Source organism: Myotis yumanensis, unplaced genomic scaffold (assembly GCF_028538775.1).
Source record: "Myotis yumanensis isolate MYYU_CA2020_CCGP unplaced genomic scaffold, mMyoYum1.0.hap1 SCAF_3, whole genome shotgun sequence".
In the NCBI taxonomy this organism is placed as follows: Eukaryota; Metazoa; Chordata; class Mammalia; order Chiroptera; family Vespertilionidae; genus Myotis; species Myotis yumanensis.
In genome coordinates this window covers 209,987,863-210,005,535 of record NW_027223754.1, presented here as the reverse complement: position 1 = coordinate 210,005,535, position 17,673 = coordinate 209,987,863, and the positions used below count along the sequence as shown (strand labels likewise).

The 17,673-nt window shown below is 43.5% G+C and overlaps 1 protein-coding gene across 1 annotated transcript in view; it reads left to right on the top strand.

Annotated features, from left to right (window-relative positions):
- Nucleotides 1-823: 823 nt before the first annotated feature.
- SLC25A17 (solute carrier family 25 member 17) overlaps nt 824-17,673 on the top strand; it is a 41,547-nt gene continuing 24,697 nt past the window's right edge. The window contains exons 1-2 of the mRNA XM_070411183.1: nt 824-972; nt 17,219-17,279. Of these exons, the coding sequence (XP_070267284.1) occupies nt 919-972; nt 17,219-17,279 (115 nt within the window). The 5' untranslated portion in view covers nt 824-918. The remainder of the gene's footprint in view (nt 973-17,218; nt 17,280-17,673) is intronic.

Genomic DNA, 17,673 nt, shown 5'->3' with positions numbered 1-17,673 from the left:
AGCAAATGAAGGTGGTAGTACTGTATTAACATCCATTTCACAAAAAGGAGAAACCAAGAGTTTAAAGACTTGTTGCCAACGAGTATGTTCCCACCTGCATCTGATTATTTTGACTTTCCGAAGCCCATTTCTTTTTCCACCACATCCCAGGGTTTTTCAGTGGGAGAACCTTGCCCAATTGATATCTCTGCTAAAATATGACTTTAAAACTACTAGCGAGAGAAAAAAATATTCTAGCGAGAGACAATATGAATCAAGTTGAAGAGAAACAGGAAGATTTGGGTCCCCCATCTTGCCAGTCATCAGTTTGTATTACAGAGGAAAATGAGAAAAAGACCATCTAGGCCAGTGGTTCTCAACCTTCCTAATGCCGGCGACCCTTTAATACAGTTCCTCATGTTGTGGTGACCCTCAATTTCATTGTTACCAATTGGACATTAAAGCATAGTGATTAATCACAAAAACTATGTAATTATATATGTGTTTTCCGATGATCTTAGGCAACCCCTGTGAAAGGGTCGTTCGACCCCCAAAGGGGTCGCGACCCACACGTTGAGAACCGCTGATCTAGGCTTTCTGAAGTCCCCAGTGTTTGGTAGGTGTGAAGCAAGCCTGCCCAGATTTTGGAACTTCTAGGAGGCTGTCACACCGCTCCGTGGGGTGGAGCCAACACTGCGCTGCTCCGCCCCGTACACGCTGTACGGGCCAATCAGAGCCAAGGGGGCGTTTTCAGCCCCCGGCGTCCTCTAGCTGGGAGACAGGGCGCCCTACGACCCGGAAGTGGTTCTTCCGGAGGAGGCGGGGCCGAGAGGGTGGAGCTTGTGACGCTTCGCTCCCAGCTCTGGCTCCTCTTTCCTCACCCGCCTGGCCTCGGCTCCTGCGGGAAAAGTGTGGCTCAGTCTGAGGGGAACCGCACCAATGGCTTCCGTGCTGTCCTACGAAAGCTTGGTCCACGCTGTGGCCGGAGCCGTGGTGAGGCGGGGTTTTCACGCCCGGGCCGCGGCGGGTCTTGGTGTTTCTCCGGGGTCACTGCCGGGATGTGTCTGGGGGATGGGGATGAGGGAGATCGTGTGGGTTCGGGTCTGGGCTCTCCTGTCGTGACGGTGGGACGGAAAGGAAGGGGGCCGAGGCGAGAAGTCCCGGGAGAATTTGGCGTGAGGGCTGTCACTCGCCCTCCGGCCCTGGCTGCCGCTCCGGCTTGTTGAGGGACCAGCTTGGATGTAGACAGGTGGTTCCACATACCCACAGGGGTCGGGCAGAAGATCAGTGCTGCTTCCTTTGCCTTCTGAGATTTAATGGTCACCTCAGCCAACCCAACACACCAACTTCTCACATGGGCCAAGGGACACCTGGATGTGATGCTGTGTTGCTGAATCACATGCTCAACTACACCTATTGCCACACACTGAACTGCAGGCATGTGGAAGTGCCCACCGAATAGGATATCTCTGGCTAATGTTATTGATAGAAGATACATTTTTTAAAAAATCCAGGTCAGAATTGCTGTCCGTCGTACGTGTGTTTACTGTGAGGCATGTGCTGGGTTCTTGGGCGTCTGGTGTCTCAGTTCCATTTGACACCCCTCCCCCTTTTCCTTGAAACTTTCCATTCTTGACTTGGGTAAGTTCCTCTTCGGGTTCTCATCTTCTTTCTCTGCCGCCCTTTCTGCTCGCTTTCTCTAACTGTCAACACACACCTGTAGCTGTTGGTCTTGGTGTGGCTTCAGAGGAGTATCACTGATCGCTCTCCCTATAGCCCCTCGAAACTCACGGAGAGCTCATGTACTGTGCAGACTAATCAGGGCTGAACCCCAACTCCATTGCTTGTTAGATGGGTGGCCCGTAAACCTCACTCTCCCAATCTGTAAAGGGGGGGTATTGAAACTTCCCTCGCAGAGTGGTTATGAGAATTAGATGACACAGTAGTTCATGGCAGTGAATCTCTGTTCCTTCCTTAAATGAGAAGAGCCTTTCGCCAGAGTAAAGAGGCTGAGTGGGAAGTTTGCTTGACATGCTCTCGGGTGGGCGTGGAGGCCTGTGTTCTTGGAGTGGAGGGAACAAAGAGGCAAATAGGTTTCAGGGGACCACATTGTGTGAGACTTTAACTCCGAGTGGGAAAGGGAGCTAGCTAGCAATTGCAGCAACTTGCTGATTTACATTTTATTTTATATTTTAAAATATATTTTTTATTGATTTCAGAGAGGAAGGGAGAGGGACAGATAGAAACATCAATGAGAGAGAGTCATTGATCAGCTGCCTCCCGCACACCCTCCTGGGGGATTGAAGTTGCAACTCAGGCATGTGCCCTTGGCTGGAATTGAACCTGGGAGAGTAGAACGATATGAAGTCCAAGAGTCTCATATACTGTGCAAAGATATCTGCAGGCTGATGCTTTATCCACTGAACCAAACTGGCTAGGGCTGCTTTACATTTTAAATGTGATCACCCTGACTGCTCTCTCTGTTCAGAGTGAACTAAAAGGGAGCAAAGCTGGAAGCAAGGAAACTGTCAGGGAGCTATTACATCGTCTCTTGCCTGAGATGATGATGGCTTGGACCACGATGGTAGTGGAGGTGCTGGAAAGTGATTGTTAAACTGGAATATATAAGGTTGAGCCACCAGGGTGTGATGGTGGATTGGATATGGGGTGTAACAGAATGAGGGTTGGTTGACTCCCAAGAGTTTTTGGCTTCAGCAACTGGAAGGATGATGTTCCCATATATTGAGCTGGTGAAGACTGTGACGGAACAGGTTTTGGGGGACATAAGTTTGGTTTTGGTTTTGGACTAGTTAATTTGAAATGCCTAAGCGTAGTCGTGAGACTAGATGAGTTCACCAAGAAAATGAGTGTGGCCCTAACCGGTTTGGCTCAGTGGATAGAACATCAGCCTGCGGGCTGAAGGGTCCCAGGTTCAATTCCGGTCAAGGGCATGTACCTTGGTTGCGGGCACATCCCCAGTAGGGAGTGTGCAGGAGGCAGCTGAATCGATGTTTCTCTCATCAGTGTTTCTAACTCTCTATCCCTCTCCCTTTCCCTTCCTCTCTGTAAAAAATCAATAAAATATATTTTTTAAAAATGAGTATGAACTGAGAGAAAAGTCTCCCAGACCAAGCCTTGGAGCACCAACATTAAGAGGTTAGGAAAGTGAGACAGCACCAGCAAAGGAGGCTGTGGAGAGGCTGGTAGGGGTAGGAGACTGTGTTAAGAAAACTTAAGAGACTGTGTTGTTCTGAATATCACATGGAGATGGGTATAGACCTATTGGGTCAGATGCTACGGATGGGTCAAATAAGAGGATTTTAATAACCATTGGACTTTCATGTTTTATCAACATAAAAGTCCAATGGTTACTTGAGAAGCGTTTTTTTTGTTTTTGGTGTTGTTGTTTTTTTTTAGCGTTTTGATGGCATGGTAGGGTGAATAATTGGAGTACATCCAAGATTGAATGGGAAATATTTGTTGTGGCCATAGTTTTCTGACCCTTGCTATAGAGAGTGACTGGGGGAAGAGATGATATATTTCTATTTAACCTACAAAGACATATCTCTTTCCCCCTCTTTTTATTGCCTATTTTTCTCTTGTTAAAAGTTCTTGAAATTATGCACCCCAAATTGGCTATGGCCTTTCTTTCGCCCATAAGCTATGTTAGAGTTTTCAGTAGAAAGATTTGTAAGAATACTTTTTTTCTCTAGCTTTCCTTGGGGGCAGTACTATTCCTAGCACATATCTGAGTGAGAATTTGCATTGTATTTTGTTATTCATTTGTGGTTCTCAACTCTTTGCAAACCTCTGATTAAGTAAGGTTAAGCCACACAACATGGACCCTATTTTCTTCTGGTTGCTTCCGAAGGAAAAAGTTTCATCACAAAAATGTCACAACATTGCTTTTATTATTTTTTAAAAATATATTTTTTTATTGATTTCAGAGAGGGAAAGAGAGATAGAAACATGAATGAGAGAAAATCATTGATCGGCTGCCTCTTGCACACCCCATACTGGGGATCAAACCCACAACCCAGGCATGTGCTGAGACCGGAAATCAAACCGGTGATCTTTTGGTGCACCGGCCAGGATACACTGGACTTTTTACCATATACACAAAGTACCTGCCTTTAGAAATAGAAACCAAGTAGATTTGGTTTGTTGATTCACTGTACAAGGCCTTCTGGATATAAAGGTCAGTGTAAGAGTTCCTGTCCTCAAGAAGCTCTTCTTAAGGAACTCCTACCATTTGCAACAGCATGGATGGAACTGGAGAGCATTATGCTAAGTGAAACAAGCCAGTCAATGAAGGAAAAATACCACATGATCTCACTCTTTCATGGATAATTAAGACCATTACAAACTTTTGAACAATAATAAATACAGTGGCAGAGCTGCCTCAAACTGATTGTCGGACTGCAGTGGGAAGGCCAGGGAGGGTTGGGGGACAGGAGGGAGGGGAGTAAGAGATCAACCGAAGGACTTGTATGCACCCATATAACCATAACTAATGGACATAAGACACTGGGGGGTAAGGGAGGGCAGGGGCTTGTCAAGGGCAGGGGGGAAAAAAAGGACACTTATGTAATACCCTTTATAATACTTTAAGCGAAAAATAATAAAAATTAAAAAAAAGGAAACTCAAAAAAAAAAAAAAAAAAAAAGAAGCTCTTAAGTATAAAGTGGAAGAGGAGACAAGGCCCCTGGTGGTACCAAGGAAGAAGAGGTGCTGCACCTGTGAAGGTGACAGGAAATCCCTGTGGTTGGCATATATAGACCAGGTCTTGAAGGAAGAATAGGAATTTGCTAGGCAAAGTGAAATAGGAAGGCAATACGAGACTTTTAGGACAAAAAAGCATGTTCAAAGGCCCCAATATATACATCAGCATTCAGGGAACTTCAAGCTAGTTCTGACATAGCTGGTGTAAAAGATGGGAGAGAGTAGAAGGATATGAAGTCCAAGAGTCTCTTGTACTATGCAAAGATATTTGGTTTAAAGTTTATTAGAAACTTTGTTAAAAAGTGGTTGTATCTTCCTCATTCTCTGTGTTTATATTTATATACAAATAAGTATTTACAAATAGGTTTTTTTGTTTATATAACTGGTATGGATTCTGGAGTTTTCTTTGATGTGTTTGTTTCAGAATATATAGCATTTCTCCATGTATATCAGAGTTCTCTGGTTACAAGCTGGAGAAACAGAGTTTGGGTAATTTAACAAAACGGAAGTCTATTGGCAGGTTCTTTGGGAGCTCTCAGGATCAGTGGGGAGGCTGACGACTTGAAATAGGAAGGAACCAACAGACTCCCAAGAGATTTCTGAAGCAGTCGCTACAGAATGTCTATTGGGCACCACCACTGGAAACAGTGGATTCTATCCCTATTTCTTCTGCCCCTCCAGCCCCTCTAGTCCCTATTAGTCATGCTCAAGGCCATGTGCTCACACCTTGACTGTAACAGGTAGAGGGTGGGCACCTGGATTTACCATCCTACCAAGATTGTATGCAGTGGGAAGAAGTAAAGGAAATCAGCCCACCCTTAGGAAAGAGGAATGGTGCTATATGGCCCCAAACATCAGATATGTACTATGTCAGTGATGGCGAACCTATGACACTCGTGTCAGAGGTGACACGCGAACTCATTTTTTTGGTTGATTTTTCTTTGTTAAATGGCATTTAAATATATAAAATAAATATCAAAAATATAAATCTTTGTTTTACTATGGTTGCAAATATCAAAAAATTTCTATATGTGACACGGCACCAGAGTTAAGTTAGGGTTTTTCAAAATTCTCAAAAGGTTCGCCATCACTGTACTATATCCTGTCATTAAAAAGACTTCAGAAACCAATCGTAAAGGTTTTATGCAGTCTTTTTTTTTTTAGCTTTTATTTTTTTATTGAATGTATTGTGTTTACATTGGTTAATAATATTATATAGGTTTCAAGTGTACAATTGTATAATACATCATCTGTATATTGTATTGTGTGTTCACCATCCTAAGTTTAATTAGTTTTCTAACTTTCTATGAAACAGGGACAATAACACTTCACTTACTGGGTTCTCCTGAGAAGTAAATGTGGTAACACTTGTAGAGCACCTAGCACAATACCTGGAATAGTGTAGTAAGGCCGTAATCATTCATTTCTTTTTCAGATATTTCTTGCAAATACACTATTTGTACCCAGGTTTAGAAGTCCAGTGGAATTGAGGTTTTCTCCCATTCCCTTCACTTGTAGCAGATCTCACCTTTTATGTTCTAGACTAGAGGCCCAGTACACAAAAATTTGTGCACTTGGGGGTGTCCCTCAGCCCGGCCTATGCCCTCTTGCAGTCTGGGACCCCTCGGAGGATGTCCACCTGCTGGCTTAGGCCCGCTCCCTGGGGGATCGGGCCTAAGCTGGCAGTCAGACATCCCTCAGGCAGCCTGGAAGCCCTTGGGAGATGTCCACTTGCCAGCAGGGAGCAGACCTAAGCTGCAGTCAGACATCCTTAGTGCTGCTGTGGAGGCAGGAGAGGCTCCCGCCACCACTGCTGTGCTGGCAGCCATCAGCCTGGCTTGTGGCTGAGCAGAGCTCCCCCTGTGGGAGCGCACTGACCACCAGGGGGCAGCCCCTGCATTGAGCATCTGCCCCCTGGTGGTCAGTGTGTGTCATAGTGACCAGTCATTCCCAGTTGTTCTGCTGTTAGGGTCAAATTGCTTATTACCCTTTTATTATATAGAATAGAGGCCTGGTGCACGGGTGGGGGGCCGACTGGTTTGCCCTGAAGGGTGTCCTGGATCAGGGTGGGGGTTCCGCTGGGGTGCCTGGCCAGCCTGGGTGAGGGGCTGATGGCTGTTTTCAGGCTGCCCAAACCCCCTTCAGGGTGGGGGGTCCCCACTGGGGTGCCTGGCCAGCCTGGGTGAGGGGCTGATGGCTGTTTTCAGGCTGCCCAAACCCCCTTCAGGGTGGGGGTCCCCACTGGGGTGCCTGGCCAGCCTGGGTGAGGGGCTGATGGCTGTTTTCAGGCTGCCCAAACCCCCTTCAGGGTGGGGGTTCCCAGTGGGGTGCCTGGCCAGCCTGGGTGAGGGGCTGATGGCTGTTTTCAGGCTGCCCAAACCCCCTTCAGGGTGGGGGTCTCCACTGGGATGCCTGGCCAGTCTGGGTGAGGGGCTGAGGGCTGTTTTCTGACTGACCAAGCCCCCTGGCGACCGAAGCTCCCAGCCTTTCCTTTTTTTTTTTTATTCGCTCCAGCTCCGTGGCCATGGCGACTGGAAGCAGGTATCTGGGGTTTATTTACCTTCTATAATTGAAACTTTGTGGCTTGAGAGGGGGCAGCAGCTGGCCAGGAAGCTTGGCTTCTTCCATCATTGGGGCAACCAAGCCTCCTGCTTGCTCCAGCCCCGTGGCTGCTGGCCGCCATCTTGGTTGGGTTAATTTGCATATAGTCTCTCTGATTGGCTGGTGAGTGTGGCTTAAGGTGTAGCTAAGGTATGGACAATTTGCATGTTTGTCTGTTATTAAGATAAAATAGAGGCTACATGAGATGAGCTTTCTGACTTTTCTGTTTTTTTTCTAATTACAGAATCAACTGGAGTTGTACACACATTTCCCTACATTCTGTTTTTCTCAGGAAAACAGACGCATCCACCTCTGCTGCTTTGGATCTTGATCCTTCCCCCTTACCCAAACCCAGTTATCTTTTGGGACTTTGCTCCATTAATTTTCACCTCTTTCCTATCACTTTAATCTTTCTACACTGTTCACTTCCTTTTGTCCTTCAAACACACGTAGCCCTGTCTTGTCATAAAACCATACCAATATGGTCTGGAGACTCTGCCTTTCTTAGCTGTTGCTCATTCCCCTTCCCGTTATGCTAACTTTATTGAAAGAATATTCTGTACTTAACTGCCTCTCCTGATCCTACTCTGACCACTGGAACTGCTCTTTAGAGGCCATCACCAACTTTCTAATGGCTTAGTCTACTGACTTTTTCCATTCTTATTTGATTTGATTTCTTTATAGTTGTACTAGTGACCCAGTGCACGATTCGTGCACATTGAAAGGAAATTAATTAGAAGGTGGTCGGCGGGGCGGGACTGGGTGAGATGCTTGATACGATGCTAGGTGCTTTCCAAAAGTTAATTCTCACTCCTTACAGCAACCTCAACAATTAGGTGTTGGTCCCAAAATTTCAAATGAGGAAATTGAGGCATGGAGATTTGTAGTTTATGTATTATAACTGGAACCTGAACCTTGGTTTTTTTTTATTCCAAAGCCCATGCTCTTTCCATTAGACACTCAGGTGTGTAATCCATTAGGCCTTTTGTTTATCTTGTATATTTGACTGTGTATAGGTGTGAAAGTTAGCTTGATTGTTATATCAGGGGGAAGACATGTTATAACATGGATTAAATGAAAAATATATTTTTGAATATGACGCCACAGTAAGTGGTTTTAAATCTTTGGAATTTTATTAGCTCAAGATCTACCACTGAAAATATATTTTAGTTGTGTTTTTTTTTTCTTTTTAAAATAATCCTTCTGTCCAATAATGCCATGTACTCTATCAGGAGGTGCTGTCCACTAATTTCAGTGGTGCTTCTACAACTCAAATAATTTTGGACTCCTCTTGGAAATTGCTATTGGGACTGGCATTGCATTTTTTTAATTTATATTTTTACTATTTTTCATCCTTCAAGAGTGAATAAACATTTTAGAAATGGTAGAATTTGGTGACTTGGTTGGAAGGCCAACCCAAATATCATTATTTATACTTAAAAGGCATGATTCTCTGCTTCTATATCTATGTGTGTCCATCTCTTTTATTCCATAATATTGCACATGTATAGGGGACCAAAAACCAGGTTTACCCCACTATTTCATTCTGGCTCTGTCTGTGGTGTTAGGTACTTCAGTTCAACTCCATGAGTGTTTGTGTTGGCCAAATTAAAAAGTAGACTTTGGATGTTTATTGACCTTTATAGGAGAGACTCCACCCAGAAAATGTGTAAACTATCTATGTTTTTTATATATAATCTGAAATGTAGATACTGATACATTAAGAAATCCAGGTGTCCACTCTGGGATTATTTATAACAGAGAGAGAGAACCAGAAATGCCCAGGAATTTAGGCTGAAAATGATTTATGTGACTTTTCTTGCCATTCTTATCTCTAGCTGTCATCTCTCTCCTAGGCTGCAGTATGGTATTGCCAATTGACTTCTCTTGTGGTGTGTACCGGAGGCAACTGGTCAATGTGTCTCTCTTACATTGATGTTTCTCTCTCTCTCCCTCTCTAAATCATTAAAAATGTATCTTTGGGTGAGGATTAAAAAATAATACTCTTTTTAAAGCTATTTAGTCATTAAATAATTACTGAATTGTTAGGTTCCTGCCCTCGGCATGCATGTATATATATATAAAATTTGCCTAAGTGACCATCCAATGGGCTGAGCAGTTGACCGGTAGCTATGACACACACTGACCATTAGGGGGCAGACACTCAACGCAGGAGCTGCTGAGCTGCCTTGACTTGGCAGCTGCTGTTCTCAGGTGACGCACCTAGAACCAGAGAGGAGGGAGCCTGATTCCAGGGTGCATCACCCGAGAACAACTCTCGCAATCCAGGACCCCTCGGGGAGATGTCGGAGAGCTGGTTGCAGCCCAATCCCCGCAGGCCAGGCCGAGGGACCCCACCGGTGCACCGGGCCTCTAGCCCATTGGCTCCCCGCTTTGGGTCTGGCTCCCCACCAGGCCTCTAGCCCATTGCAGAGGTCGTGGGTGTGGCCCTTATAGAAACTTTTCCACTCGATTAGCTAAATGATGAGACGTGCAGGACCTACTGGCTGCGGCCCCAGTGTCTGGCGCCGGCCCATCTGCTTAATACCGACTTCCAGTGGAGGCAGTGAATTTTCCCACTGCTACTCTCGCCTGGGAAACCGGCTGCAGCTTCCCTCCTTCCTTGCGGACAGTTGTGCCAGCGGGCAACCTCCGGGGAGGGAAGGAGGCAAAGGAGCAGCTCAGGCGGGAAGAAGGAGGTTCCGCTGCCACAGGACTCTGCCTGGGCCGAAGGCCTGCGCAGGAGCCTGACATTGAGCAGGGTCCTGCCCTAGGCCTACTAGATTCCAGGCTAAGTAAATCCTGTTTCCTAAATAAATGCATTTTCCAGCTAAATGCCCACAAGTCGTCAGTTACCGCCAAAGTTAGGGTAAAGTGAGATGAAAGAAGCGAGACAGATACAGAGAGAAAGTGACATAATATTGAGAGAAGAGAGGAGGGAGCTGGATTCCGTGGTGTGTCACCTGAGAACTGCCCTCCCGAAATCCGGGACCCCTGGGGAGATGTTGGAGAGCTGGTTTCAGCCCAATCCCCACAGGCCAGGCGGAGGAACCCCACCGGTGCACAGATCTGTGCACCAAGCCTCTAGTGGTCTAATAAGGAAGAAAAACTCTTTAACTAAATACAGTACAGTGCAATGATTGCTAAGACATAGAATCTTGTGCACAGGCTGTATGATACCGTTAGAACCCAGGTGAGAGTAGTTAATTTATCATCTCAATTCACTATGTCTAAGATTGAACTAGTAATTTCTTAAAATAAGGTCCCTCTTTTTTTTTTTTTTTTTTAAATATATTTCTTTATTGATTTCAGAGAGGAAGGAAGAAGGAGAGAGAGAGATAGAAACATCAATGATGAGAGAGAATCATTGATCGAGCCCGCAACCCAGGCATGTGTCCTTGGCCGGAATCGAACCTGGGACCCTTCAGTCCACAGGCTGACGCTCTATCCACTGAGCCAAGCCGGCTAGGGCGAGGTCCCTCTTTTGACATTCTTATTTCTGTCAATGCTATAAAGGTGACTCTCTTCTCTCTTGTAGTCCACATCCAGTAAATCAGCAAGAAATATTGATTCTCCCCATTATAGTTCTTCTAGCAGATAACCCTGTGTTTTTCTAGCTACAACTCAAACTGATTCAAAGACTTGCTATTTTATATCAGATGTACTTTGTTAGAGCAGTGCTTGTATTTGTGTTCCGGTCTTTCTGGTTGGAAGCTCCTGAGGTTACTTGGATAACTCCCTGAATATCCCGTGGTGTGTCATTAATCAGATACCTGTGTACAAAGTTCCTACCTTCAGATTTCTGCAGGGGGATGGGAGGGAGTTCCTCTCTGATTTTGTCATTTTCCTAATTTTCATATCCAGGGTAAACTGGTTGCTGTTTTATGTTTGTTTTGATTTGCTTTTGTTTAGTACTTGTTACTCTACTAACTTTTATAAACTTTTGGGAGGCAGGGGGTTAAGTTCGAAATATATTTAAATATACAGGGAATATAGAAGAATCGTGTTAGATATTATGGGGAAATAGATTCAAAATATGATATGTTACCAACTTGCTCTTCTAGAAGTTTATTATGAAATAAGAATGAAGTAGAATAAACTGTAAAAGGTAAACACATTCACAAATTGTAAATATTTTAATAATATTTTAAATAATTTAATAATCAATATTTTAATAGTTACATAGTAAAATACATTGTGATTTCTGTTTCTAATTCAGGAGCTAATCAAAACTTCTCCTGAAAATTTCCCTTTATAATAAAAACTTGTATAAAATGTTTTTTTAAAAATAACTTCTTAAAACTATTAATAAGGTGACAAGAATATAAGGAATACTCAGACTGGAGAATGAGTAAAGGCAGGACCCAGGGGCAAGGAGAGCAGAAATTGCTTAACCAAATAAACATGAACTTTAGGTTTGTAGCTTCCAGAGATACAGGGAAGGCGAGAAAGTCTGTCCAAGACGACTTTCCCAAAGGAATATGCTATAAAGGTGAATGAATAGGAAATAATCTTACTTCTCCCCAGGAAAATCAGCTATCTCCAACCTTGGCACTGATTAGGGGCCGGGAGTGGGATGGGGAGTGGATCACCAGTGAGATTTTGAAACCACAAGCCCTCCCACTACTTGCATCATTTGAAAACCTAAAACCAATAACTTAAGAGTGATTCCAGCAGGATGGAGCCAAAGTGCCTAACAGATATCCTTTCCAGAGATACTTATCTTCATGGGGTCGAAAAGAATGCCCCAAAATAAAATTCTAAGGTAAATAACCAGCTCCATCCAACTAACTGAACTCAAAGAGAAACAAGGCACTGTGAGCAAGAAGCATAGACAACAGCAACAATCAGAAAATGGAGTGCTCAGTCACAATCTTAAAAAGCTGTTTAGTGCTCTAGCCAGATGGCTCAGTTGGTTGGCAAGTCATTATTCTGTACACCAAAAGGTTGCGGGTTTGATCCTTGGTCGGGGGCATAGGAGAGGCAACCGATCGATGTTTCTCACTCACATTGATGTGTTGTTGTTTTTCTCCCTCCCTTCCTCTCTAAAATCAATTTAAAAAATTTTTTGGATGAGGATTAAAAAAACTATTATGTATAAGAAAATGGAATATTTTTCAACCATAATATAAGTGCTGTAAGAGATGTAAACAAGTGCTGTGGGAATGTAGAGGAATGAACTATCAATTGTAACCCTGTTGGGGGGGGGGGCGGGTGATGGTAACATTTAATCTGAGTTTTGAAGAATACTAATAAGACAGTACAGTGTTCTCCCTGTCAAGCTGGCTGAGCTATTTTTTTTTTTTAGATTAAATCTTTATTGTTCAGATTATTACAGTTGTTCCTCTTTTTACCCTCCATAGCTCCCCTCCACCCAGTTCCCACCCCACCCTCTGCCCTTACCCGTCCCGCGCCCCCCGCCCCAGTCCTCATCCATAGGTGTACGATTTTTGTCCAGTCTCTTCCTGCACCCCACACACCCCTTTCCCCCCCAAAGAATTGTCATTCCACTCCCTTTCTATGCCCCTGATTCTATTATATTCACCAGTTTATTCTGTTCATCAGATTATTTATTCACTTGATTTTTAGATTCACTTGACGATAGATGTGTATTTGTTGTTCATAATTTGTATCTTTATCTTTTTCTTCTTCTTCCTCTTCTTAAAGAATACCTTTCAGCATTTCATATAATACTGGTTTGGTGATGATGAACTCCTTTAGCTTTTTCTTATCTGTGAAGCTCTTTTTTTTTTTTTTTAATATATCTTATTGATTTTTTACAGAGAGGAAGGGAGAGAGATAGAGAGTTAGAAACATCAATGAGAGAGAAACATCGACCAGATGCCTCCTGCACATCTCCTACTGGGGATGTGCCCGCAACCAAGGTACATGGCCCTGACCGGAATTGAACCTGGGACTCTTGAGTCCGCAGGCCGACGCTCTATCCACTGAGCCAAACCGGTTTCGGCCATCTGTGAAGCTCTTTATCTGACCTTCAATTCTGAATGATAGCTTTGCTGGGTAAAGTAATCTTGGTTGTAGGTTCTTGGTATTCATCACTTTGAATATTTCTTGCCACTCCCTTCTGGCCTGCATAGTTTCTGTTGAGAAATCAGCTGACAATCGTATGGGTACTCCCTTGTAGGTAACTAACTGTTTTTCTCTTGCTGCTTTTAAGATTCTCTCTTTGTCTTTTGCTCTTGGCATTTTAATTATGATTTGTGTTGGTGTGGTCCTCTTTGGATTCCTTTTGTTTGGGGTTCTCTGCACTTCCTGGACTTGTAAGTCTATTTCTTTCACCAGGTGGGGGAAGTTTTCTGTCATTATTTCTTCAAATAGGTTTTCAACATCTTGCGCTCTCTCTCTTCTTCTGGCACCCCCATAATTCGGATATTGGTACGCTTGAAGTTGTCCCAGAGGCTCCTTACACTATCTTCATATTTTTTGCTTTTTGCTTTTCCAGTTGGGTGTTTTTTGCTTCTTCGTATTTCAAATCTTTGACTTGATTCTTGCGATCCTCTAGTTTGCTGTTGGATCTCTGTATATTATTCTTTATTTCAGTCAGTGTATGCTTAATTTCTAATTGGTCCTTTTTCATATCCTCGAGGGTCTCACTAGATTTATCGAGCATCTCACTAAATTTATTGGCGATTTCTAGAAAATTTTTGAAAAACCTTATAACCATGGTTTTGAACTCTATATCCAGTAGTTTCCTTTCCTCTATTTCTGTCATTTGTGACCTGTTTCTTTTTCTTTTTTTAATATATATTTTATTAATTTTTTACAGAGAGTAAGGGAGAGGGATAGAGAGTTAGAAACAACGATGAGAGAGAAGCATCGATCAGCTACCTCCTGCACACCCCCTACTGGGGATGTGCCTGCAACCAAGGTACATGCCCTTGACCGGAATCAAACCTGGGACCCTTCAGTCCCCAGGCCAACGCTCTATCCAGTGAGCCAAACCGGCTAGGGCTGTGACCTGTTTCTTTGTCTCCGCATTTTTTATGCTTCCCTGTGTTGATAGAGTGGCTTTGAGTGCTAGGTGTCCTATAGGGCCCAGTGGCTCAGCCTCCCCAATTACCTGAGGTGGACACTCTTGGTGCACCCCTTTGTGGGCTTTGTGCACAGCCTTGTTGTAGTTAAGCCTTGCTTGTTGTAGGTATCACTGGGAGGAATTGAGCTCCAGGTCAATTGGCTGCGAGAATCAGCTGTGTCTATGGTGGGAGAACTTCTGTGCTGGAGACACCCTTCTGGGGCAAGACTTGCTTCAGTGAAGCTTTGGTGCTCACTGAGTCTGCCCCTTGAGTGTGTCCCTTATGGATCTGAGGAGTTGTAATCTGGATGGTCCCACTCTGACCACTGGGTACACTGGCTCTTGGATCTCTAAGGAGGTGCTAATTTAGCCTCTGCCTGAGGCTACCCAGCAGGGGCTACGGAGAGATCTGCAGATTCCTCTTCCTTGTTTCAGGTTTGGAAGTGCCCAGATGAGGCCCAGCTGTGAAGCAATGCAAGCTGCTGTGGGGTTTTGGGCCTTCTTTTGGAAGTTCTGGGTCTGTCTGGCCCAGCTGCAGTTTGTTAGGTGATTTTAGATTGCATAGGGCCAGCCCATTCATATGCAAAAGCCTCTGCGTACAGCTTGGGTGGGGCGGGGTCTCAGGGAATCAACAGAGCGGAGCAAACAGCTATGGCTGATCCTCAGCCCTGCCCTAAGAGGCCCCTGGTCTCAGTGTCCCGTGGTAATCGCTGCAAGCACCTCTGAGAGAAAGCGACCCTCGAGTTCCGCCCGCTGCCAGACAGTCCAGTTTCTCCCCGTATGAGTCTGGGTCCCCAGAGGCTCACCCGGAACTAGAGTTCAGAACCGTCGGAGCGTGTGTCTCCCTCCCGATTGAAAAAGACAACTGTGTCCTCAGTTGCCAGCCCTTGCCCCGTGCACCTCTGTATCTCTGCACTTTACTTCCGCTCCTCCTCTGAGTCTCAGTGTGCTTTTCTCTTTCCTTCTAGTTATAGAATTTCCACTCAGCAAGCCTTCCTTTGGTTCTGGATGATGACCGTTTTGTCTTTTAGTTGTAGTTTTGAAGTGGTTGTGCGAGACAGCAATTTCCTGTGTTTACCTATTCCGCCATCTTGGTTTCTCTCCTATTTATTTATTTATTTATTTATTTATTTATTTAATCCTCACCAGAGAATATGTTTATTGATTTGAGAGAGAGAGAGAGAGAGAGAGACATCAGTGTGAGAGAGAAACATTGATCTATTACCTACCGTACATACCCCAACTGGGTATCGAACTCAAAATCTAGGTATGTGCCCTGACTGGGAATCCAACCCATGACCTTTTTGGTGTTCTGGACGGTGCTCCAACCAGCTGAGCCACCTGGCCAGAGCTGGCTGACCTATTTATATAGATAAGAGACCTAGTAAATTTTTGTTTATTGTACTTAACCATTATTTGATCAGTAGCCTAAAACTTGACTTCTGGCTGAGAATATATACCACCAGTGGGCCTGCATCTGGGTTGAGAACTATAAACCCAGGAGAGATTTCATGTGTATAATTTCATCCCTAACTACATGCTTGTTTTTATTTGTAGGATCTTATGAATGGAAAGTCTGGCTGTTGGCTTCTTTTTTTTCCTTGATCATTTTTTCATTGTGTTATCTTGGATGAATTATTTATGTAATTTTTAATAAAGAGATTGTATCTATTTTATTTAAAGCACAGCAAACAAAATTATAAAGAATAATATGATAAGCCAGTCAGAGAAAGGCAAATACCATATGATCTCACTTATACGTGGAATCTAATGAACAAAATAAAGTGATGAACAAAATAGAAACAGAGGCATAGATACTTTGGAACAAACTGACAGCTGTCAGAGGGGAGGGGAAGGGGGGACTGGATGAAAGAAAATGAAGAGATTAGTCAAAGAACATATATGCATAACTCATAGACACAGACAATAGTGTGATGGCCAGAGGGAAGGGGATTGGGGACGAGGTGGCGGTGGGAGAGGCGAGCATTGAGACATCTGTAATAGTGTCAACAATAAAAAAGTAAAAAAATAATAATAATTTTTAAAAATATATTTTATTGATTTTTTACAGAGAGGAAGGGAGAGGGATAGAGAGTTAGAAACATCGATGAGAGAGAAACACCGATCAGCTGCCTCCTGCACACCGGTTAGGGCAAAAAAATAATAATAATTTTTTAAAAAGAACAATATGGCCCTAACCGGTTTGGCTCAGTGGATAGAGCGTCCGCCTGCGGACTGAAGGGTCCCAGGTTCGATTCCGGTCAAGGGCATGTACCTTGGTTTCGGGCACATCCCCAGTGGGGAGTGTGCAGGAGGCAGCTGATGGATGTTTCTCTCTCATCGGATGTTTCTAACTCTCTATCCCTCTCCCTTCCTCTCTGTGAAAAATCAATAAAATATATTAAAAATAAATAAAAAAATAAAAAAGAACAACATGGTTCTTACGCTTTTACTTTGTGGTGAATATCTTGATTGAACACGGAGAATAGAAATAGTTATTTGTATGATTACTGAATATTTTGATTCCAGTGGATAAGAATATCAGCTGACCTGTGAAAGATTACAAATCCATTTACCTGTTATCTTTGACAAGTGTCCTAAGTTCCAAACCCATAAGATTGTCATCTCTAGGGAACCACCACAAGTTTTTTCCATATCAGAGAGATAGAAATATATTTCTTCCAGAAAATGTAATACTTCTGTTTAGGTACATAACTATAGAAGTGTGAACAATAATAATCCTAATAGGTTAAAGTGTTGCATGTATTTGTTCACTGAAAACCTAATTTGACCCATTGTTAATAATGAACTTTTGTTCCTTTAAAAGTTATGGCTCATTGCCTTGTGATGTGTAATGCCTAAAGCCTTTTCAAACATTTCAGGGCAGCGTGACAGCAATGACAGTGTTTTTTCCTTTGGATACAGCTCGACTTCGACTTCAAGGTGAGTATCTTTTGTAGAGTCAGGAAGCAATCATATTTTTCTAGTAAGTTCTAAAATAACACAAAGATACTGTTTCATTAGAGATCCGTTGTCCATTTTCACTGACACTTTAAATACTCATCATCATTGCTATTTCCTAATTAATTGAGAGAGGTTCATGGATCAGTCATAGCCTCAGCCATTTTCTATTCTGAGACAACCTGGTTGGGCTTGCATTAATAGTTTTGAATCATTGAGATTATTTCTAATAAATAATATGACTTTTAAAAGGCACAGTGGAGAGTTTTTGCTTAGGATGGATTTTCTCAAAAAAAGAAGAGAGAATAGGAAACATACTATAGCCAAATACCCAAACCTATGCCAAAATGTACATGAAGAGATAAGAGTAAGATGA